The sequence below is a fragment of the Cydia fagiglandana genome, chromosome 10 (assembly GCF_963556715.1).
Source record: "Cydia fagiglandana chromosome 10, ilCydFagi1.1, whole genome shotgun sequence".
Classification (NCBI taxonomy): domain Eukaryota; kingdom Metazoa; phylum Arthropoda; class Insecta; order Lepidoptera; family Tortricidae; genus Cydia; species Cydia fagiglandana.
This window is the reverse complement of record NC_085941.1, coordinates 5,852,166-5,877,344: the sequence shown is the minus strand read 5'-3', so window position 1 is coordinate 5,877,344 and position 25,179 is coordinate 5,852,166. Positions and strand designations below refer to the sequence as shown.

Genomic DNA, 25,179 nt, shown 5'->3' with positions numbered 1-25,179 from the left:
GGCACTCGCACGAATGTGTACTGTGTGGTTTGAGTACATATGCTTACCATCTCATTGTTAATCGATTCTCAATTTCTCACTCACTTCTGGAAAACAAGAAACATTCTGTGAAATGCCTCCAATAAAATTTCAACATAAATCCCGCTTTCCTAAAAAAATATACGAGCTATTAAGGTACATATCATATTGACCAAATGCTCATTACTACATTTATTTTAGCAAGAACAATGGCAAACAAAGAGACAGGGCGTGACATCAGTCATTTGAGTAATGATGTCACCGGGTCCCGCTCAAATGAGCACTATTTTTATTCGCAGCTATCACGCTTTGAATATTTGGGGCAAACCATTGGTGATTTGGGGCAAACCGGCAAGTAAAAGTAACCACTGCAAGGAAATGGTAGCTTTGGTGTTGTTGTTTTAGGATTGCAAACAGATTTGTCAGGAGGAGAGGCAAACAGTGATAACATATTACAAACCTAAGGCTAGGCTAAAACGACACTCGGTGTATTAAAGTATCTAGAGTTTAACCAAAAGATGTCTTCAATGATTTTGATAGCACACTCAATGTTAAAGTTATTTTAAACGTCAAACTTCTATGAAATCATGACGTATAAATGACACTTACACTGCGTGAGCTATTAAAATCATTGAAGACTTCTCTTGGTCTAACTCTAAGAGTTTTGTGGAAAATTTAAGTCGTTTAGGGAAAAGGGTCTTATGAGGGTGGCAAGAGATACAAATGTAACGCTTCCAGAGGGAAGCGCCTATAGCTTCCTGGAAAGCTTCTTAAACATCTAAATTGGTTTATTTAGTACCGACAATGTCTTAGTAGGTAAGTACCTACAATTGTACCTAATGCAGTGCAGAAGCGTAATACATAAAAAAACTAAAGACCAATGGAGTGCCTGCCGCTTTTTGATTATCAGATGAAAATATCATTCATTCCAATTAAAATTATCATTGCTATCTTGGCCAATTGAAGCACAATATCAGAATCGTCATATACCAATTGGAAGTCTGAGTCACGGCTGACGGGAACAACCCACAGTCTTCCTACATTTGTCTCGCCATGACCCAGTTCTGATCATCGTACCGTCATGAACCCGACGATAATGCAGTATTATGTAGAAATATTTACTCGTTCTTACGATGTATAATTTATTGCAATAGGAAAGTAAGGCAACTATTTTAGTCGGAATAACATGAGCAAAGAGCAATGGCTATTAAAGCATGACGCCTATGTACGTAAAATGCTTAACGAAAAGTTTTAGAGATTAGTTACACCCGTGTCGTGTGTCGATACTTAGGTACCAGTCTGTCAATCGTTTCATTCCCGTCTCTAAGAAGCGAAACTTATTGTTCAGGTTGTCGATTAAACCAAAGGCTGCCCAAGTAGGAATAGGTACTCTAGGTACAAAATTCCCAGATTTCATTTTGATAGATCTGTATCCATCACAATAAAATTCCTTTGATTTCCAGAATCCTCAACGCATCCACTCAACGAACGTCATAGTGCCCGAACCCGAGGCCATAACCGCGGACGCTCGAGACGCATCCGACACGACACGGTGACGTCACGACATGGCGTCCACCGACACCTCGACCTCCAGCACCGGCCCCGCCGCCGACAAGCGGACCGTCGACGAGGCGTTCCTCAACAGGCTCAAGAACCTCGTCGAAAGGCTCCGGCTCGATAACGCAACCTTGAAGAAGTCCCTCAACACCGAGCGGAGCGGAATCAGAGGACTGAAGGCCCTCCACGAAGCAGCTATCAGAAACTTGAAGACTGAACACAGAAAGAAGGAGGAATTCCTAGAGAAACAAATCAGAGTACCCTCCAAAACAGAGAAGTGCGAAGATGTTAACAGATTAGCGGATAGCAAAAGGTTAACCATCGAAATTCAGTCTTTAAAAGCAGCTAACAAAGGTCTTCAAGAAAAACTCAAGGTAAATTAATACAATTTATTTTTATACTATTAACAAATATAGTAACTATTATAGTAAGCCCACTATCCCTATTAACACTTCTTAATAGCTCGAACCTTTCATTGCGTTGTGTGAGCTGAATGATTAATGATTGAATAACACAATAAAATGAATTAGAATCGTTATGGTCAACATAACGTTCAGAGGCATCATAAGTTTAGAACCTGGCTTCCATGCCAGGGTTAAATATTATAAATAATAATTATTGCAACTAGTGTATCTGCACTCTTGTAGCTTTATGTAAACAGAGTTCTACTATAAAAAATATTCCACTAATCACGTAGCCTCCGATTAGGACGAAAAACACTTCTTGAAGATTGAGCAAAGTTAATGCCTTCCGTTCTTTATTATTACCAGATAAAGCGTTGCCAATTTTAGAGTTAACCGTGAACTCCTCAGTTTTGACCCATTGCTGTAGGATTCCTCCTTGGAACAGATAGTGAAGTTTTTTATCTATTACTGGCAGGTAAGGGCTTCCATAGCGTAGCCCGTAGACTATCGAGCAGGGTAAAGGACACTCTAACATTGTATGGAATAGGGGTCTGCCATATTTCAAGTTAGATGTTTTTCTGCTTATGTATTTAGCATCGCTTTGTCTTAGGAGAACTGCGTACTGAAATTGGCGCTTATCAATAAATGCTTTTATTTTCTTATCATTAAATGCCTCGATCCGATTCTGGGCTTCGAGTTCTCGTCTGTATTCTGGGGTCAAGCTATTGTTGAAGAGTCGTAGATGTCTAATGTGTATGCCAAGTGTTAAATTGCTCGCTAGTAGTGCAGCCGCCGAGTCTATTTCGGGCTTGTATCGCGGATATGTTATCGCTGACGTTAAGATTCCCTGAAAGCAACACATTCTATTTTAGGGATAAAATATAGGAGTATGTAATAACATAGTTTGCGGTTTAACAGATTCTGTATGAAAACTTTAGTATCTCTCTCTACCAGTAATTTTTACGTACGTCAACGCAGATTTTTTAGCATAATATGATTGCGAAAAACATGAAATTCAGTATAGGGACAGGGGTGGCAGCTTGTTATTATTTTAGCTAGTTTTCAGGGAAATCGTCAGCTTATTTTAGGACAAAGTTCTCGCCCAATTTTAGATTTCTTAACCGAAATAGATGATAGTTTGTGAACTGTTGCAGTAAAATAAATAGGGATATGTACTTACGTCGATAGCACAGTCGATTATCAGCGAATATATGATGATGATTAGCACGACTGCTCTGAAGACTGGTCCCAAAAATTTTATAACGACTGTCTGTCTTATGAAGCATTTCACTAGTTCTATAACAGTCGTTGCGGAAGAATGTGTATCTTTCGGAGCCCACCATCTGATCTCGACTTTAAGAACCACCAATGCTATTAAAAGCATTAAAAATATGTTAAACATGAATATCAAGAACATATCCGTTGAGATCAATTTCATCGTTGTCATAAATGTTGACTGTGGACCAGCTTTCTTTAGGAGGAAACACAGGGCATCTTGCGATAGAGGGTAGGTCGTGTCGATGTATCCGTAGTAGGAATTTTTAAGTATTCGCGAGTTCAGTTCGAGATCCGTGTAGCCGTCCATGAGGTCGCGGGTGACCCCTGTGGCAGTTCCATTGTCCAGCAAGTCTCCCACCGTGCTTCCATCTCGAGGTGCTAAAGCTTTGCATGAAGCATTTAAGATACTCATCATAGTCGAAGCTAACCTCGAACTGCAATCAATTTGCGCAGTGTCGTCATAGATGAAAGGCTTTCTAAAAACGCTCAGGCGAAGCTCTCTACCATACAAATTTTCGTATTGACGAGTCAGTAACCTTCCGATATTTTTTTCGTTTGATACGTCTATGATTTGATCAAAAAACGGATTGTAAGTGTACATCCTCAAGCGTTCAGACCACAGTACAAGAATTGAGTTGGGAATTCTTCTACCCCAACATAATTGGAAATGTTCTTTCATAGCATAGTGGAAGTAGCTGTCCATAGTCACTTCTACGTTTATGACAAAGATTACTACACTTCTCGGTTTAAATACTCCTGTTCTACGGAGAGTGTATATGACTAAATCATTGTTTTCTACAGTTAGTTGGTTGGACGTCACGATATAAGCTGTCTTTCCGTGTTTGTCGATTCTAGGCTTCGTCTCGCTGTTATTGCTGTTCGGGCAACCATCAAGGAGCAGCACCGGATATCCGTCGTTATAATTCTCAGTGTATTTCAGTATCCTGTTCTCGAAATAAGTGAACTCGCAGAATATTATAGTGAAAAACCATTGGCGGAAAGCATTATAGATTTTATCGACGACTTGATAAGCAAACTCGGTCTTTGCACTCGTTTCACTGTGGTACGCTTGAACTTCTTGAAATAGAATGGATGGATTTACGCATAGTGAATGTTTTAGCAGTAAAGTTATACCGAGAACTGTTAGCATTTTATGAGAGCGGCTGCGGCGTGGGACAGGACACTTGACACTGCAGGTTTTAAGGTCAGTTTTGTATTAAAAGGGGCGTTGATATGGTATCATTAAGCGGAATGTCAGCGCGGTTCGACGGCATGTCAATTATCGTTGCAAGGAAAATATTGGCTCAGGCAAATTGTGTCACCAAAAACAAATTAAAATGTGTGTTATCAAAGTTTTGATAAAGTTTGCTTTTGATGTGGATGGATAATTACAGCGTAGAGTATAATAGCAGAGATTTTTATACACTGATAGTTACATATATGTATATGTACGTTCTATCAGGAGTAGGTGAGTACCTAACCGTAGTTGTGCTATAGTTATTATGCCGTTATTATTTGGTATTGATTAGGTATATCGTCCATCATATAGTGTTTTGAGTTAGGGCCGAACCATGTTTGTCACAGCTTCTACTTTGACTCAGAAAAAGCAAATCTTGCCACGACTTCGCACGAGACACTGATCGACAGCTCGAGGGGACTTTTATGTATGTATCGTATTATATTAGTATGAAATCGTGCGTGTCGTGGCTAAATGCTATATATGTGATAGTTGTGGGCACAGGATTGTTGTTTATTTTGTAGCTATTAAAATAAAGGCTATGTTCGGCCTATCTTACTGACTTTGGCAGTAAGGAATCGGCGCGACATCAGTATTAGGTACAGCATTCAGACTAGCGCCTCTCAGAAATACTGTGTGCGTTAGTCGGAAAAAGGCCTAGAGTTCGGTTTTCCTAGAATAGCGGTGCCATCATAGCGGCCGTCTCCATACAAAATAATACGGCTAAATGTGGATGTCGTAGTATTTTGTATGGAGACGGCCGCTGCCGCTATGATGGCACAGCTATCCTAGGAAACCTGAGCTTTACATGTTTTATGTGTTGTTTTGACGACCAGTCTGGCCTAGTGGGTAGTGATCCTGCCTGCGAAGCCGATGGTCCTGGGTTCGAATCCCAGTAAGGGCATTTATTTGTATGATGATACAGATATTTGTTCCTGAGTCATGGGTGTTTTCTATGTATTTAAGTATTTGTATATTATATATATCGTTGTCTGAGTACCCACAACACAAGCCTTGAGCTTACTGTGGGACTTGGTCAATCTGTGTAAGAATGTCCTATAATATTTATTTTATTTTTATGTGTGTTGCAGGTCGTGCAAGCGGCGGAGTGCGCCCGCGCGGCGGAGCTGCGCGCGCAAGCGGCGAAGCACGCGGCGCTAGAGCTCGCCGCGCGGAAGGATGCGCGCGCGCAATGCCACAAACTGGTAAGTGTTGTGAGGTGATGCCTTAGTTAGAGGTGCACACTTCTGCCGCCCTATGTGTTTAAGGGGTGTAAGTTGTAAGGTGGATTGCGCGAGCAGATGATTGCACGCCGCGCGAGAATACACAATAATGCTAGCCCTAAGGCGCTTTTTCTTGTGGCCAGAAAAAGCGCCGAAAAACACTGACCAAAGAAGCTTGACGGCTCGGCCACGACATTACGCGACTGGCGACGGCTGCAGTGACAACCATAGGTGAGAACGAAAGGTCCGATCGCTGTGTCTCGCTCCAACCTATGGTTATCGCTGTCGCCGTCGCAAGTCGCGCAATGTCGTGACAGAGCCGTGACGCAGACGCTAGTTGCGTCGACCGCCATGTTTGTTTTTAAACCAACAATTTTACAAATGTATGGCCAAATTGCCAGTCCTGCCGCCACGCCCCATTTCTCTATCCTTTTCTCTCTTGTTAAAACGTATGCAGTAAATGTCCATTGAATGTTTTTGTCTCTTGCACACTCCAGCCACAAGAAACATCACGGGTGTACTGAAACCGTGTGGTTCCGGCTATGGGTACAACGTTAATTCTGTTAAATATTAAGTGTCGTGAGTTAAAACGTTGGCTTTTATTGATACTCTAATCAATGAGGTTTTCTAGTAAATTTAAGTAATTTTGCTGTTCTTACATAAGAATGTTAAAAGTGCATTAGCAATTTGAAATTGTCATGGTAGGGGAGCCCAAGAGAGATTTTCGGAATTACTCGAGCGCGTCAGATCAAAACAACATGTTGAGTATCTTCAGCGCGTCCAGGACAGCCCGTCAGAATAGTAAAAATAAATCGAGCGTCAGAAATATTCGAGCACGTCAGATTGAGTATAGTGGATTATTACTTGTTAAAAACCGGGCAAGTGCGAGTCGGACTCGCGCACAAAGGGTTCCGTACCATAATACAAAAAAAAAGCAAAAAAAACGGTCACCCATCCAAGTACTGACCACTCCCGACGTTGCTTAACTTTGGTCAAAAATCACGTTTGTTGTATGGGAGCCCCATTTAAATCTTTATTTTATTCTGTTTTTAGTATTTGTTGTTATAGCGGCAACAGAAATACATCATCTGTGAAAATTTCAACTGTCTAGCTATTACGGTTCGTGAGATACAGCCTGGTGACAGACGGACGGACGGACGGACAGCGAAGTCTTAGTAATAGGGTCCCGTTTTACCCTTTGGGTACGGAACCCTAAATAGTGTCCATTTCAATAATTTGACGATTTTTGCGATCCGTAAGCGAGTGGCAGGTCAGTATAGTTGATCAGGGTGTAACAATTATTCTGACTTGACAACATTTCAACATTTTTTTTTGGATAATTACAGCGTCTAAATTATCAAACAGTTTACTTAGATTGATTTGTGTAAGACTGATTTTATGTAAATATTTCTCAAATCACTGCCGTGCATATAAAACATGCAAATGGATAATTTTCAGGGTTTATATCCTTCGTTGACTAGTGTATTGTGCCTCATTTGTACCTGACCGTACCACACTGATGCTAATCGACAACCATTGATTTATGGTGATTTTGGACTCTGTTACTAATTGCCTCATGCTGATTGATTGTTGGCTCAACTTTTAACAAAAAAACACGTAATAAACCTTTTGTTAATCCAAAAGTAAAAGTCTTCCAACGATATAAGTGACATTATTGTCATTACCAAGGTCATCTAATTCTAGAATCTATATACTTACACAAAGAAATGTAAATGTCAGTTCGAATTAACTTGGTCTCATTCAATATTATTTTATCTATCGAATCATAATTTGTATAATTTACCTAATGCAGGGACGTGGGTAGTTTATAGCTAGACTTAACTGGAGTTAGACTTATACAAGTTTCCTTATTAAAGACAGGAGCTATATAATAGCTATGACCTCTGTCGTGGAGCTAGTTATGAAATCAAAAATGATATGTAGTTTTTTTTGTTTGTAGCTGTGTCCGTAATTGTTATGCTGTAGCACGACCTAAGACGCAAACTAGACAAAAAACCAGACAAGTGCGAGTCGAAGTCGCCCACCAAGGGCCGAGGGTTCCGTATTTTTTAGTATTTGTTGATAAAGCGGCAACAGAAATAGGTACGGCACAGATCATGTGATCTGTGAAAATTTGAACTGTCTGGCTATCACGCGGTGCATGAGATACAGCCTGGTGACAGACAGCCGGCTGGACGGACAGACGGACGTTGGAGTCTTAGTAATAGGGTCCCTTTGGGTACGGAACCCTAAAAAACTAACTAAGTGAAGTTATTTAAAATGTTTTGTTTTACAAAATATCTAAATATTTTGCATTTAATTTATTACCTTTATACGCGTAAAACGAGAAAAGTGGACTTTATGATGGCCATATCAGGACCTGTTACTCTGACGAATCCCATGCTCTTACAAAATTTATTAGGTACTCACTCGTGAGGAAAAGATCAATAATTTTCATCCGTATCTATTTAATTTTAGTGCTATTGAAACAGTTGTTTTCGTGTTAGAAAGTTAGTAATATTAGTAACTATTTATTAATCTGTGGTAATATCTAGCAGTGCACTTATAGCGCCTACTAAAAACTAATAGCAACGTTGTTTGTACGCAGCTGGAGGAAATCAAATCGAAGGAGCGAGTTATAATGCAGCTGAAGAGAGAGGCGGCGAGGGGAGCCCAGGACAGCTCACAGGTAAGTTTGACTAAACTATTATTTTATAGATTGTGAAAATGAACAGAAAAGCTAAGAAAATAGGTATGGATACAAAAAAAAACTGCAAATTAGAATAAAATGAAAACGTGATAAACGCGGGCGATGCCTACTCTGTTTGTTTACAGCAAAGCGTGGCAAAGCTTATTTGAAACGTTGGTCAGAACAGAACCACGTACAGGACGTGTTTAGAAATTGGCAACAAACATCTATATAAGTACTTACTTCGCTTTTGACAGACGATTTTTATAATTGTGGAATTAATTGCCAGAAAGTATTGGTACGTAAGTATAATTACATGCCTATGTATTTAAATTACTTACAAGACAAATATAGTTTTCCGTGTATATAAATAGGTAATTTTGAAGAAAAATCGATATGGCGCAATACTTTAAATACCCACCTATTACGAAACTATATACATATTTAGAGAACAGGAAAGGAAACTAACCTGCCTGATAGTGATAGTATCAGGCTGATACTGATATATCATTCAGTGGTTGACTTGGTTGGTGGGATGGGATCTCGTTAAAACGTTCATGTAATTTGCTCGATTGATTTTCTCTTAATATGGAATGGAACTTGTTGAATATTAGCAAATGAAAGCTCGGCAGAAGAAACGAAAATTATTTCGTTTAACGAAAATTATCTTTAATATTGTAATACATTATTGAATTCATTGCTTTTTCTTAATAACTGACATTAGTTGGAACATTTGATTGACATGACAGTTTACAACATTCTTCTATCGGTGGTCAGCAAACAGGTAACCAAACTCCTTGGTAAAAAATGTACCAAAAGGTAACTTATATCGGTAGCGCCACCACAAGTATGAGCGTACAAAATATTACAAGCATTAACTCATTTCCTCCTGCCTTCTCAGCAGTCGTGAATACAAATGCTAAGGGCGGTTGCATAATGTCCACCGTTTTGTCATACGTACCATCGCTCACACTGTTAACTGTACATCGCTGGACCTTAATGCCTTTTGTAATAAGGTCCACCGATGTAGTCAGGTGTTTATTGCTGTTTGTACGTTTTACGATTTCCAGAAACACTCAAAAGCAGTGTTTATAGTTCTCGGAACACTAGCTTTGGCTGTCCTGGGAACTGGTCGAGCTAAAAAGACGATCCTGTGCGGGTTATAAACCGAGGTAAACGGCGCATGACCTTTGTCATCTTATGCTTTTGAATAAGCTTGTGGTAAAATCTATGTTACCTCTTATAGTTGATTATTATTACTAGGTATGTCTTCGAGGAAACTTGCACGTCTGTCTGTACGTAGGTACGCTAGTCTACGTCAAAAATAACAACATTTGATATTATTTTCTCTACCCATACACTTGTTCTTTTAGATATATAATATGTTGTACATAGGTACAGCAAAGAATATAGTATAGGTATATGGTATAGGTATAGGTATAGGTACAGGAAAGAAGAGTGGTAAGAAGTTCAAGATATATACAATTTACAATGTGGCAAAAATAGAAAAAGGAAGATTCAACAGTCGCTTTAATCGCCGTAAAAATATTTTTACAGATACTTTATGTATTATAAAGTACTAGCTGTGCCCGCGGCTCCGCCCGCGTGGAATTCAGTCTGTCTCATCAGTAAGCGGCTAATTTCTAATCCTAATTTCTCTCCCTCTCCCCTGGAGGCGGAACTTGAAGTAAAGTTGACAGATGGATATGCTAGAGGACTGTAATCCAGATAAAATATTTTGCAGTTAGGTACCACTAAATAAAACTACACTCCAAAATCAATAGTTTTTTTTCGCCCTTATTAAAATTTTACACGTGATTTTAACGACAGAGTGTATATCGGACGATACAGCAAGGTATTTATACGCGCTCAAGCGAAAGCGAAGCGGCTTGCCTGGCTAGAGCGGCACTCACCGTGGTCTTCTTCAGACTCCTGAGGAAGACCGCGTGCCGGTTGTAATCTCAATGCGTTGCGAGACTTTTGCGAATGATTCGATTTTTTTCGGGAAGGCATGGAAATGCGTATAAAATGCGAGTCCCAAATCGTTTGACTCCGCAAGCGACCAGTGCCGGGTTAAGATATTTTGATGCCCTAAGCATTTCTAGACCATGAAGCCCCCTCTCCCTAGGGTCATCGAGATTACATTGAATTTTTTTGGTCAGTTGCGTGACGTTCATTGCCGCATTACAGCTGAGAATGGAAATCAGTCACATTATTTTAACACGAAAATTGACAGTGCCGCAGCAGTAACGTTGCAACAGAGTACCTAATGCTGCTGCAGTCGCCATATCTTAGAATGTAATTGAAAACGCGAGCGAAGCGAGCGCGAAAATTTTTCGATATAAAAACGCAATTTGATAGACAGTTGTACATTTATACTTTTAGTATGGAAATCAGTCACATAATTTTATCACGAAAATTGACAGTGCTGTAGCAGTAACGCAGCAACAGAGTAATGCTGCTGCAGTCGCCACCTGAATGTCACCTTGATCATATCTTAGAAAGTAATTGAAAACGCGAGCGAAGCGAGCGCGAAAATTTTTCGATTTAAAAAACGCAATTTGATAGACAGTTGTACATTTTTACTTTTAATATGGAAATCAGTCACATAATTTTATCACGAAAATTGACAGTGCTGTAGCAGTAACGTAGCAACAGAGTAATGCTGCTGCAGTCGCCACCTGAATGTCATCTTTATCATATCTTAATAGAAAGTAATTGAAAACGCGAGCGAAGCGGGCGCGAAAATTTTACGATATAAAAAACGCAATTTGATAGACAGTTGTACATTTTTACTTTTAGTATGGAAATCAGTCACATAATTTTATCACGAAAATTGACAGTGCTGTAGCAGTAACGTAGCAACAGTGTAATGCTGCTGCAGTCGCCACCTGAATGTCACCTTTATCATATTTTAGAAGGTGATTGAAAACGCGAGCGAAGCGAGCGCGAAAATTTTTCGATAAAAAAACGCAATTTGATCGGTAGATGGTATTCATATTCCATTTCTAAACGCAGCTGCACTACCGGTACTGAACGCGTCGCTGTCATTGTCAATTTCCATAGTAAAATTGACAGTAATGCAGCTGCGGTTAGAAATGGAATGTTACCATTATGCTGCTGCAGTCGCCACCTGAATGTCACCTTTATCATATCTTAGAAAGTGATTGAAAAGGCGAGCGAAGCGAGCTCGAAAATTGTTCGATAAAAAAAACGCAATTTGATAGACAGTTGTAGATTTTTACTTTTAGTATGGAAATCAGTTACATCATTTTATCACGAAAATTGACAGTGCAGTAATGTTGCAACAGAGTAATGCTGCTGCAGTCGTCATGCCTATGTCACCTTTATCAGACCTTATAAAGTAATTAAAACGCGAGCGAAGCGAGCGCGAAAATTTTTCGATATAAAAAACACAATTTGATAGACAGTTGTACATTTTTACTTTTAGTCCCAACCAGGCGCGAATCCAGGATTTCATACAGAGAAGGGATGGGACAGTTTTTTATCAGCCTAGCTTCGCATAGGGCTCGATATTTAAGGGTCTCAGCGAGGTTGATTGATGCAAGAGAGGTGAAAAGATGCAAGAAATCGAAAGCCTACGTTGGAGATGTTCTTACGTACCCTCACTCTCTTACTTGACCCCTACGACTCTTCGTTATTAGATGGGTAGGTACTTGTACTTACATGTATAAAAGTTTCATGTAGGTACCTACTCCACGACGACTGCAATACTGATGGAGCCTGCGCGTTTTGGTGCCCCCTAGACGTAGTGCCCTAAGCAAGTGCTTATTTTGCTTAAAAGGGTTAATCCGGCTCTGCAAATGACAGAGGTCAATGTTTTTTTTTTCAAAGTACCCACCTTTGTGGCCATTATTAAGTGATGTAGGTATACGTATGAATATGGATTTGATATGGATGCGATATAATTACGATTAGGTATAATTCATGATGGAGAAAATTAATAATTTTAAATAATTATGCAATTATACGCGTGTTGATATGTGTGTTTATTTTAGCACTACGTAACTATGTAAACTCATTTTTAGTTTTCTTGATTACTTAATGTTTACTCAGTTCCCCAAAAGATGGCTCTGTGCAATGAGGGGCAATTAATTTACTGTCGTTTAATTTATAATCAACATAATTATTCAATTTTTGTTGATGTCCGTACCCTCTCTTCTAAACTTAGAGTTAATTTGGGAAAATCCTTCCTCGGTGGCTTATTCATGTCAACACGTATTAAATTCAGCGCCATCTGTTAGTTTACCAGGCTACTCTATAGTGGTAGCACAAAGTTTGCCCCTCCTCCTAAGTAGCGCCATAAGATTCAGGGGCAAACTTAAGTCAAGCGAGTGTTATGGCTACCCCTCCTTTTAGGGGTTGAATTTTTATAGCCTAAAACCTGGCCGGGGATTTTCTCGACAGATTAGTAAAGTTTTCGTCAAAATCCGTTCAGCCGTTTTCATGTGATGCGCGTTCAAATAAACAGACAAACAGATAAACAGATAAACAGACAAACAGACAAAAATTCTAAAAACTTTTGGAACGTGTTCTGTTATCGATTCTAAGTATCCCCAGCCAATTTTTTTCCAAATATCTTCCATGTACAGACTTTCGACCGTCTTCAGCTTTATTATATGTATAGAAGATAGAAGATAAACAACAACCCAAAGCCGACATTTTCAAAATCAACGCTCACTTGGTTGATCATCTGAATCATCTCATTCATATCATCTCAAAATGTAACTGGTGTATCTCTACTTACATTAAATAATAATAAAAAATATCTAAATCACGAAGGACTAACAATAACTAATTTTTGAACGGAAATAGCAATTGAAAGTTTCAAAATTCCACCATTTCCGATGGGATTTTTTCCATATTGCTTTGTTAGGGTTCCGTACCCAAAGGGTAAAACGGGACCCTATTACTAAGACTTCGCTGTCCGTCCGTCCGTCCGTCCGTCCGTCCGTCTGTCACCAGGCTGTATCTCACGAACCGTGATAGCTAGACAGTTGAAATTTTCACAGATGATGTATTTCGGTTGCCGCTATAACAACAAATACTAAAAACAAAATAAAATAAAGATTTAAATGGGGCTCCCATACAACAAACGTGATTTTTGACCAAAGTTAAGCAACGTCGGGAGTGGTCAGTACTTGGATGGGTGACCGTTTTTTTTGCTTTTTTTTGTGTTTTTTTTTTTGCATTATGGTACGGAACCCTTCGTGCGCGAGTCCGACTCGCACTTGCCCGGTTTTAAATTGTGAGGCCGCTTTTATGCTGGTTCTCAAATAGCGCGCTTAGCAAGCAATGACGTCTCTGAGGGCCTACCGCGAAGTACGTTCGACGTGTTGCATTCCCGTCACACTTACGTCGAATTTACAAGTGGAACAAAGAGGCAACACGTCGAACGTCGTTCGCGTTAGACCCTCTGCATTCCCGAGTCGTGTGAATATGCCGCAGGCTGCGCGGGAGCAGAAGGGCTCTTATTAGAAAACTCACTAACTACTTGACTATACGTAAACCACTATAAAAATGAACTTACTTACTCGTATGATTGTTATAAATATAGAGGTCTACTTATATTGGAGATGAGTAAACAAACGAGTAAAATTGTTTCGTAAATAGGTACGTAGCCCCGGGACTACCCTAATCAACTTATTAAATTAAATCATGCTATTTAGGTAAATGTAGGGTTAGCGACATGCAATCTATTCTAAGATATGATATTATGTGAGATGTTTGGTTGGTTTTAATGCTTTGTACATTCGATCATTACTTATCTACGTACGATAACTATAGTAGAGTCTTTGCGGAAAGAGAAGAGTCGTAGATTGTATTGGATCCCATACGTTTCACGACTCTTTTCTTTCCGCACAGACACTATAAGCGACCATAATAAGGACCACATGAATAACTTGAAAATTTAACAATATTCTCGTACATTCCTGTGATATGCAGGTTTACTAAGAGCATGTTACCGATTCGATAGTATGCTGAAAAAAAAAACAAAAATGAAACCTATTAGTCTTGTTTTTAACCGACTTCCAAATCCCAAAGGAGGAGGTTATCAATTCGGTTGTATGTTTTTTTTTATTTTTTTTTTTTTTTTTTTTTTTATTTTTTTTTTATTTTTTATGTTTGTTACTCCATATCTCCGTCATTACTAGACCGATTTTGAAAATTATTTTTTTGATTGTATGTATATGCATACAGATTGGTCCCGTTTTTGTCAAAATCCAGTTCTGATGATGGGATCCATGAGGAATCGACGGAACTCCTCAAATCTTAAAGGCATACATATGGTGATTTTTGTGTTTTTATCAACAAATCAAGCATATACATTCAAAAACGTGACATTTGATGAAGTGGAACTGCTGATGATGATCAGAACGGAACTCTTCAACGACGCATAGTTCACCTTTGGCGATTTGTCCTCTTCGTTATGTTTGTTAAGCAAGTTAAGTTTTTAAGCCACAATTTTATCAAGCTTGAGTTCTGATGATGGGATCCATGAGAAATCGAGGGAACTCCTCAAATTTTAAAGGCATGCGTATAGAGATTTTTGTATTTTCATCAGAAAATCAAGCATTTTCATTAAAAACTGTCGCATTTGATGAAGTGGAACTGCTGATGATGATCAGAACGGAACTCTTCAACGACGCATAGTTCACGTTTGGCGATTTGTCCTCTTCGTTATGTTTGTTAAGCAAGTTTAGTTTTTAAGCCACATTTCTGTCAAGCTCGAGTTCTGATGATGGGATCCATAAGGAATCGAGGGAACTCCTCAAATCTTAAAGGCATACGTATAGAATTTTTTGTATTTTCATCATAAAATCAAGCATTTACATTAAAAACTGTCGCATTTGATGAAGTGGAACTGCTGATGATGATCAGAACAGAACTCTTCAACGACGCATAGTACATGTTTGGTGATTTCGAATTTCGATTTTGACTTGGACTGGGACCCGGACTCATACCCGGATCCGGTTCGGACCCGGACTCGGACTCGGACCCGGACTCGGACCCGGACTCGGACCCGGACTCGGACCCGGACTCGGACCCGGACTCGGACCCGGACCCGAACTTGGACCGGGACTCGGACCCGGACTCTGACTCAGAGACCCGGACCTTGACCCGGAAAACCCCTATGATACCTAAACTAAATAAACCGCTATGATTACCTACCATAAAATGTAGGTATAAAGTATGATGATGCCAAACCCCCCCGCTCAAACCCCCGTACACCGCACCGCATGCGCCGTTAAGTGGGTTAGGTTAGGTTTGAACTGCGATCCTCACAGAACCGAACAAAAGTGGGTTAGGTTTGGTTAGAACTGCGAGCCTTACAGAAACGAAATGCTACTAGAAAAATGGGTTTGATTAGGCTCGAACTGCGATCCTCACAGAACCGAACTGCTATCAGAGAAGTGGGTTAGGTTAGGCTAGAACTACGACCCTTACGGACACGAAATGCTACTAGAAAGTACTGTTTTTACCTCCTTTTCTACATAGTGCACCATCTACCATAATCTTTCACCGGGCCCCATAGAAGTCGGTTTTTTTTTCTTAAAAATTATTGAGACTGCTTTCGCCAAAAAACTAACATAGTTTCGAGAATCTACTGTAGGGGTTAGGAATGAACCTGGATTCGAATCCGCGTCCACGACATGAGTTTACCAAAAGTGACTTTATGATTGCTTACTACTGCTAAATCTTCAAACAATTTTTCACTGTTGGTAAGTTACGTTACATATTATTTGCGCGTCATCGTGATACTGTTACCACGCATGCGTGAACTGCCATGCGAGCAGTTAGTTAGACACGAGTACAGTCAACCTCAACAGTAGTGGATGAAAATTCACGTCAAAAAAAACTTTTTCCAAAAATATGTTCACAAAAATGTGTAGGTACCTACTGCGGCAATATTTTGTTGATAATTAATTTAATAACATACGTTTGCGTTTGTGTATTAAAGCTAAATCAGAATATTTTGTTTTAGTTGAACTTGCAACTTGTAGTAACTCTTGTAAGTAAGAAAAATATTCGTAAAAGTTTTTTGTCAACGTATTTTTGGGCCACCTGTAGGGTGGCGATAATTAGGCGCGTTGATGTCCTATCCACTCCTTTTCATGCTGACTGTATGTACTTAACATTTGGGTGTTGAAAACATCATGTCATGCCGGTGTAGGGCGTTGCGTTAAATCACCGAAAACCGTTGCCGATGATGTTGGGATGAAGGTGCAAATTTAGTTTTGTAACGATTGTTTAATTGATTAGTGCCAGTATAGAGAGCTAGCTGAAGTAACAAACTCAAATAAAGACAACAAAATAATTGCAGCCTACAATGTGTATGGATACGTATTAGCAGAGGTACAGAATACAGTGTATTGTAGACAGTCAGGCGGGAGGCTATTTGATTTGGCTTAAAAATTGGTATGACGTGTCGATGAAGGATTCCGAGGACCAGCGAAAAAATAATGGATAAGGCCAGGGCCGTCTTAAACTATGCTGGGTACATAAGAATTTGGGGACCTTTTGGAAAGTAATTTTCTACGATCTATGTATGATCTTCTATTTATTATGGGTATTGGGTAATCCAATATACTGTTACTGTCTGTCTTTCGGGGCCCCTGAGGATGGGCCCGTGTGCGCTTATGGTAAAAATAAAAAAATTAAAATTTACATCTATTTATTTCCAGACAAAGTACCTATGTACTTAAATCTACATACATATGTGTGCAAAATCTCTAGTATGAGATTATGTGCGCGGTCACTAAACTCGCGTTTTGTTAACCGACTTCCAAATCTCAAAGAAGGAGGTTATCAATTCGGTTGTATGTTTTTTTTTATACTTTTTTTTTTTATTCTTTTTATGTTTGTTACTCCATAACTCCGTCATTACTGGACCGATTTTGAAAATTCTTTTTTTGATTGAATGTATATGCATACAGATTGGTCCCGTTTTTGTCAAAATCCAGTTCTGATGATGGGATCCATGAGGAATCGAGGGAACTCCTCAAATCTTAAAGGCATACACATAATCGATATTAAACTTTCGTGAGACATATTTTAAATTGCACGCGTACGATACAGGCGCGTCCCATTTCCTTCGATTCGATAGAGCGAGATTACTAGTACGGGAGAAATGTTTTGTGCCGCGTAAGATTCGCGAGGCGATTGAAATTGGACGCCGACCTAATTTCAATCGAGACGGAGGCTGGATGTTGCCACCTGCATGGAAGCCTATAATTCCTGGTATTAGGCGGGATGTGCGTTGTGACGATCGCGTGGACATAGTGAGTGCAGTGTGCTTGATGCCAGTCGATGCAGCCGCCCTACCAGACCTTGACCTGACAACTCCGGCTGCGGAGTGCACCGCGCCCCCCGCCCCCGCTCTGTGTCAGCGCGCGCGCAACGAGCGACGAGGCGAGCGGCGCGATCAGTGCACGAGTTGCAGCCGCCGCGAGCACTCGAGCCTGAGGAAGGACCCCCGACGGGCCCGAAACATGTCGCCAATAGCGACTAAAAATTCAAGTGGGCATACACATAGTGATTTTTGGTTTATTATCAATGAATCAAGCATATACATCCAAAAAAGTGACATTTGATGAAGTGGAACTGCTGATGATGATCGGAACGGAACTCTTCAACGACGCATAGTTCACGGTTGGCGATTTGTCCTCTTCGTTATGTTTGTTAAGCAAGTTAAATTTTTAAGCCACATTTTAGTCAAGCTCGAGTTCTGATGATGGGATCCATGAGGAATCAAGGGAACTCCTCAAATCTTAAAGGCATGCGTATAGAGATTTTTGTATTTACATCAGAAAATCAAGCATTTTCATTAAAAACTGTTGCATTTGATGAAGTGGAACTGCTGATGATGATCAGAACAGAACTCTTAAACGACGCATAGTTCACGTTTGGCGATTTTTCCTTTTCGTTATGTTCGTTAAGCAAGTTAAGTTTTTAAGCGACATTTTTGTCAAGCTCGAGTTCTGATGATGGGATCCATAAGGAATCGAGTCCTCAAATATTAAAGGCATACGTATAGATTTTTTTGTATTTTCATCATAAAATAAAGCATTTACATTAAAAACTGTCGCATTTGATGAAGTGGAACTGCTGATGATGACCGGAACAGAACTCTTCAATGACGCATGGTACACGTTTGGTGATTACGAATTTCGATTTTGACTTGGATTCGGACCCGGATTCGGAACCGGACACGGACCCGGTCTCGGACCCGGACACGGACCCGGACTCTGACCCGGACTCGGACCCGGACTCGGACCCGGACTCGGACCCGGACCTTGACCCAGAAAACCACTATGATACCTTAACTAAATAATCAACTATGATTACCTACCATAAAATTAATGTAGGTATAAAGTACGATGATGCCAATCTTACTAGCCCCTCCCGCTTAAACCCCCGTACACCGCACGGCATGCGCCATTAAGTGGGTTAGGTTAGGTTTGAACTGCGATCCTCACAGAACCGTACAAGGATAAGGTTAGGTTAGAACTGCGAGCCTTACAGAAACGAAATGCTACTTGAAAAGTGGGTTTGATTAGGTTCGAACTGCGATCCGTACAGAACCGAACTGCTATCTGAGGAGTGGGTTAGGTTAGGCTAGAACTACGACCCTCATGGCTCCTCTTCACGATGGGCCAACGCCGGCCACTCCAACGGACGCATTTATGCGTTAGAGGGAGCAAGTGATATTGCTATCTCATTCTACCGCATGGCTGAATCCCTTGGAGGGGCCGGCGTTGGTCCATCCTTTAGAGGAGCCATTATACAGAAGCGAAATGCTAGTAGAAAAGTGGGTGGTTTTACCTCCTTTTCTACATAGTGTACCATCTACAATAATCTTTCATCGGCCCCCATGGAAGTCGGTTTTTTTTTCTTAAAAATTATTGTTACTTAACTAATTAAGAATATTAACAAATACATACATATCTACTTACCTTAATTTAGCTAATGGTTTTTTTAGTTTATTTGCCAGTATATTTGCCAGAGTATTGTCATTTGTGAAATATTCTTTTAGAATATTATTGACTTGCGATGGTTTTATATTTTCTAATATATGTACTAATTCCTTAGATAATTTATTTAATGTATCTGGGAGAATATACCAACAACTTATTTTGCCATATACATTATTTGCCGGTAAAGACGGTACCTACGGGATAAAGCCTTATTTATTTATTATTACTATTGTGGTGTTGTGGGCCTTTAAGTGTCGCATCGACCAGCATTGATCTATTGTGACGGCCCTTTAAAGTTCATTACTAATGCCCGTTGCATCCAGAAAGTTGCAGATTCTTTGGGCCGTAATGTTCTGTACCTCATAGGGTTGCACTACGTGTCGCCCTAGGTAGGTACTTCTTTTTCATCACACTTGCTCGGAAAAGATGTATTTACACGTAGGGCTTGCGGGCGGGAAATTGAAATTTTCGCCCTAGGGCGGAAAAAATCTTTTCCGAGCAAGTGTGATGAAAAACACTCATTTACACGTAGGGCTTGCGGGCGGGAAATTGAAATTTTCGCCCTAGGGCGGAAAAGTGTTTTATACAAAAGTTTGTTTTTAATAATTCTCCTTTTTTTCCTTACAAGTGTGATGAAAAACATTGTGTGTGCCACGGGCGGTAAAGAAATTCCGAACTCGTGAACATTTTTGACACTCGTTCGTAATTTCTTATTTCCCGCCCTTAATACACAATGTACTATTTGACATTAGTGGTCCACAAGAGCAGAGAATGTGCATTGCAGTCTCCCCTGACTCCTGACAGAACCTGCATGTCGCATCTTGTCGGATAAAGCCTTACTACCAAAACATATTTCTATTACCTCTATTAATATATAATTAGTATGTTGGACTTGGTTAAACTAAATTCTGAATAATCCCGGATAATGTATTATGTTTTGTTTGCGTAACATAATTTGCGCCGATTTGCCTACGTGACCAGTGCTTAATCAGCTAAACAGTTTCCAGGTGTATTGAGTAATTTCTATTTGGGCTCTACTTAGACCTGATTTTAGAAATATGGAGGCAATTTTCAGACGTTATACACTGTAACTGAAATAATAGGAATATTATTATTAGGTACAAGTGGTACAACACATTTTGTTTGTTTACCTCATTTACTAGTAAAGTAAGCTATGCCTGTAGCGCTAGTCTAACCAAATTTGTTATCTTCGTGATTTTAATGTAATATATATCATGATTTTAATTAAATAAAGATGAATGATTGATTGATTGAAATAACACGGTTTCCCGGATTGTAGTTAAAGTGGTTTGTAGAGGCGCAACGACAACGTGTCGTGAACTCGTGATTGGTGCTGAATGGATCGAGATTGATTATTTTGATTTAAACTATTTCCCGATGTCCATAATTGAGGTAAAGTTTTACATACCTACTTACCTAATGGGGTTGGCAACTGTCAAAGGTTTGCATAGATGGCGCCATCATAGCTTGCCCCCTTTTCTATGAGATTTGTCTTAAAGGGCTGGCATCCAGGGTATTAAAAAAACAAAAAATTGACGGGGCAAGCTATGATGGCGCCATCTGCTAAAAACTTTCACCGGCCAACCCCATTAAAAAAATATACAATACCTACATCGGAGGGCCTAGCCAAAGATGCCAATCGAGTGCGCCGTATCGAACTAAACTGTAATGTCTCTCTAGCGTTAGCGTTTAGTTCGCTATGGCTCAAATGATTAATTGGCATCTTGGCTAGACTCCCAGGATCTCACAAAGAGAAGAGAAGAGTCCTATAAATTTTTGTGTTTATTGTAATGTAATGTAATGTAACGTTTATTTCAGACAAACAGTCCATATACATAATAATTTCAAAAATAACAAAAATAAAAAAAAATTCTTACGATTTAGTGTGTAGATACGTTAGAGTCTTTACGAGACCTCTCCGTCATTATTTTACTGAGACATAATTATTTTGAACTATTATTATTATTTTACTGACCAAAATTATTTTGACGACCGGTCTGGCCTAGTGGGTAGTGACCCTGCCTGCGAAGCCGATGGTCCTGGGTTCGAATCCCAGTAAGGGCATTTATTTGTATGATGATACAGATATTTGTTCCTGAGTCATGGGTGGTTTCTATGTATTTCAGTATTTGTATATTATATATGTATATCGTTGTCTGAGTACCCACAACACAAGCCTTCTTGAGCTTACTGTGGGACTTACTCAATCTGTGTAAGAACGTCCTATAATATTTATTTATTTATTTAACTCAATAAGATCAGATTCCTTGAACATTTTTATAGTAGTTACTGGAAGTCGGAGAAAGTTGATTTGAATAAGAAAACACTTCCATAAGCAACTAAATCCCAAGTCCCAATTAGTCCGCTTCTCTAATAGAGCACGGTATCGATAACAAAACACTTAAAACGTCAGGACCACACGTGATAATCAAGAAATGTGCCCTCTTCCCGAATCATAAGCGTGTCTATGGAATAATTAAAAAAAAAGTTGAATTTGGTTAGGTGTGGGTCGGAAAAACTTTCGGTTCCGTTAGAACCCCTTTTTTGTGCGTGTGTGTGTGCTCTATGTTTTGTTTAATTTAAATTTTATTGGTTTGCTCTATAATCAGGAATGATCCAAAAATATAGCGTTTTAAAAAGCGTTGTAAATATAAAAATAAAATATATCGTTCTAATATGCAGAAGCGGTACAGGCAGTTTTTCGCTGCAGAGAAATTTCAATTTTCGTTTTTCTCGGTAGACCATCTTATAGAGTCCCGCCGGTTCCCCTTTTTCACTGGACCCTAAAAAAGATGCGGGATACAAAAAAGCGTCTGCGTCCCATTATCATCGGTGTGGTCGTGCGCTAACCGTTCCACGTTCGAACTGCCATCCACTTCCATACGGACTCTAGCAGGCGCGGCGCGCGCACGTTGAGACTCCGCCTGTCGCCGCTAGGTTGGCAATCCGTGTTCCACTTGATTTGAAAATAACGCTCATCACTACTGAGCGTTGACTCTAATCCAGTGAAAAAAGTGTTCTGTGACGTTAGTGTTAAGTTTTTTTTAATAAGTTTTTAACTTTGTGACTGTGTACAGCCGTGTAGTCGTGATCTAACGCTGTGAGACTTTATATTTCGGATTTACTTTCTATCTCTGTAAGTACCTGTTTTATTGTCCCTGTTTATCTTATTTCGAGTTTTCAATTCAAAGAGAAAGGTATTTTTTAATATTTGTTGATTAAGCTGTAGCGTTTATTATCATGTAAACTTCTTATTGGAATCTGCTTGGAATTTCAAACGAGATTTGAAGATAATTCGCTAATTATGCCGCTGTACTGTTATATTTGCACTAATTTAGTAAATTGTGCACTACATTACAACGTAATTAAAATAGTTTCAAATGTGCATGCAGTAATGTAAACATTGCGTTTTCGATTGGCTAACATCATTAAAAATAATTACCTATCGTCGGCAACAATATCAAATACAGGAACGTATTATTAACACTAGTTAATTAGGAAACTATTTGACAGGAAAACATTGTTCTTGTGATATCGCTACATAATAACGGTTTATGTTACTGGCCGCTGTTGGCGATAACTTTTTGTTGACATAAAACTTTTTATTCGAACGGTTGTTCCAAATTTAAATTTTGTTTATTTTTTAAATAATTATAGTGTGTGAGAGGACAGTTAGTGGCCGACATCTACTAACTCCGAGTCCGTCTAAGCTAACTCTGCACAGATTTTGAAGTAACAACGTGTAGGTAGTGGTGTAAACGTCATATTTTCAAAGGGATTTGACGTTGTAGGACTTGTAGGCAGCTCCAATATTTTGTTACTGTAATGTATGTGCAGATATAGCTTAGACTCCGACTCTAGGTATATACAGACGACATACACATTTTCAGCATACACCAAATAAAGCTACGTATTAAGGTAAATCTGCACTTTCTAGGTGACGTCCTTAATGATCATCAAATTCACTAATTTTCCCATTCTATATCTACTAGCTAGATCGTTGATGAGTGCATTTAGCTTTGGTAGTGAAACCAGAAACCACAACGGTCTAGTGAATCATGTGGTTTTACTCATACGTAATACGTATACGATTGGATATGCATCTACAAATTCCCTATGCATTTTTATTTACTTAGGTCTTAGGGACATAAAGTAAGTTTATCGCACATTATACAGTTGTAAAAGGCAGATATCCTGCCATTACGCGTTCTCTACCAGTTAACATTTAAGCCAAACTATAACTAATATTTTATTTATTGTTATTATCTGATTAGCCTACTTTATGCTTGACGGGCGAGCGAGGACACGTATTGTCATAAGTATATTATAATTAGGTGTGTTCGGCAAATAACCCTATAAATCGTCAAATAACCTTGTTACATTACACACCGTAATTTTCCCAGTTAATGTTACGTTACCTACAGTTTCGCCATACCATAGCTAATACAAAGGAACGCCTTTTTAATTATAAATACGAGCTTTGAGGGCTTGGTTAGGACCTCGTTGCACGAAACCTCATTTTACGGTCTATAATACACAGACTGGCATAATGGACATTACCTTTGCCTCTTCAGCCGGCGGGAGTAATAAAAAGTTACAATTTGTTTATGGCCTGTCTGCTAAGTGCTTAAATGGGAGCGAAACAGTTCAAACAGCTGACTAACGTCATTTGTAGAAAGAGTTCAACGTTATTTAACAGGATTATGAGCAGTACTTTCTTCTGCGTAACAGTTGTAGGTGTTCTGTTTCTTTGTGTGCATAACTGCAATGTAATAAAATGTTTTTTATGAATGAACCAAATCTCTAATAACATTTATAACTAATTGAAAACTGTAGTAGAAAAAAGTAACGTAGGTATGGAAGGATGATAATTCTTTTTTTTTAAATTATGCCTCCGATTGAAATTTGGCCAGTCTGTAATTTCCAACACTGAGAGGTCGATCTAGACACGCGGCAGCGTGTCAAGCCAAGTTCAAGCAAAGGAACTGGCTAGCCAGCGCCAAGTGTAATATTACACGAACCGCCTGGTGCCACTTTTGACCCTTCTATAACTCAAAACATCTTTAACGTAAACACATAAAACTACGTGTGTTTAATTATATCCATAAGGACATCTAGAAGCCCAAATTTCATGTAGCTAGCTCAAACGGTTATAAAGATATGAAGGTCAAAAAGTCGTAAATTTTAAGACTGACTGACATACCTATAGTACCTAAACCTAACCTACTTCCAGATGACCTAGAAGGATGAAATTTGGAATCCAGCTCAGTTATTGTGTGAAAGCGTAGGAAAAAATCTAAAAATTAAAAAAAGTTATAAAATAGGGGGGGTCCCCATACAAAAAAACCATTTTTTATTGTGACTGACATATAAGTACCTAAACCTAACCTACTTCCAGATGACCTAGAAGGATGAAATTTGGAATCCAGCTCAGTTATGGTGTGAAAGCGTAGGAAAAAATCTAAAAATTAAAAAAAGTTATAAAATAGGGGGGGTCCCCATACAAAAAAACCATTTTTTATTGTGACTGACATATAAGTACCTAAACCTAACCTACTTCCAGATGACCTAGAAGGATGAAATTTGGAATCCAGCTCGGTTATTGTGTGTAAGCGTAGGAAAAAATCTAAAAACAAAAAAAAGTTAATAAATAGGGGGGGTTCCCATACAAATTTCTTTTTTATTGTGACTGGCATATAGTACCTAAACCTAACCTACTTCCAGATGACCTAGAAGGATAAAATTTGGTATC

At 39.2% G+C, this 25,179-nt stretch overlaps 2 protein-coding genes across 3 annotated transcripts in view; one reads left to right on the top strand and one right to left on the bottom strand.

Moving 5' to 3' along the window:
- Window positions 1–1,505: 1,505 nt before the first annotated feature.
- LOC134668064 (myosin-4-like) overlaps window positions 1,506–25,179 on the top strand; it is a 171,431-nt gene continuing 147,757 nt past the window's right edge. Inside the window, exons 1-3 of one of the 2 annotated variants that reach the window (XM_063525523.1) lie at window positions 1,506–1,949; window positions 5,586–5,699; window positions 8,326–8,406. In XM_063525523.1, the coding sequence (XP_063381593.1) occupies window positions 1,584–1,949; window positions 5,586–5,699; window positions 8,326–8,406 (561 nt within the window). In that variant the 5' untranslated portion in view covers window positions 1,506–1,583. Of the gene's footprint in view, window positions 1,950–5,585; window positions 5,700–8,325; window positions 8,407–22,456; window positions 22,564–25,179 lie in introns of those variants that run through there. The other variant, XM_063525524.1, reaches the window with a different exon arrangement.
- LOC134668200 (uncharacterized) lies at window positions 2,196–4,626 on the bottom strand. The gene is made up of 2 exons (XM_063525705.1): window positions 3,160–4,626; window positions 2,196–2,826 (listed from the first exon to the last, which is right to left on the bottom strand). Exons 1-2 carry the CDS (start codon window positions 4,405–4,407, stop codon window positions 2,200–2,202), a joined length of 1,875 nt encoding a protein of 624 aa, XP_063381775.1. The 5' UTR covers window positions 4,408–4,626; the 3' UTR covers window positions 2,196–2,199.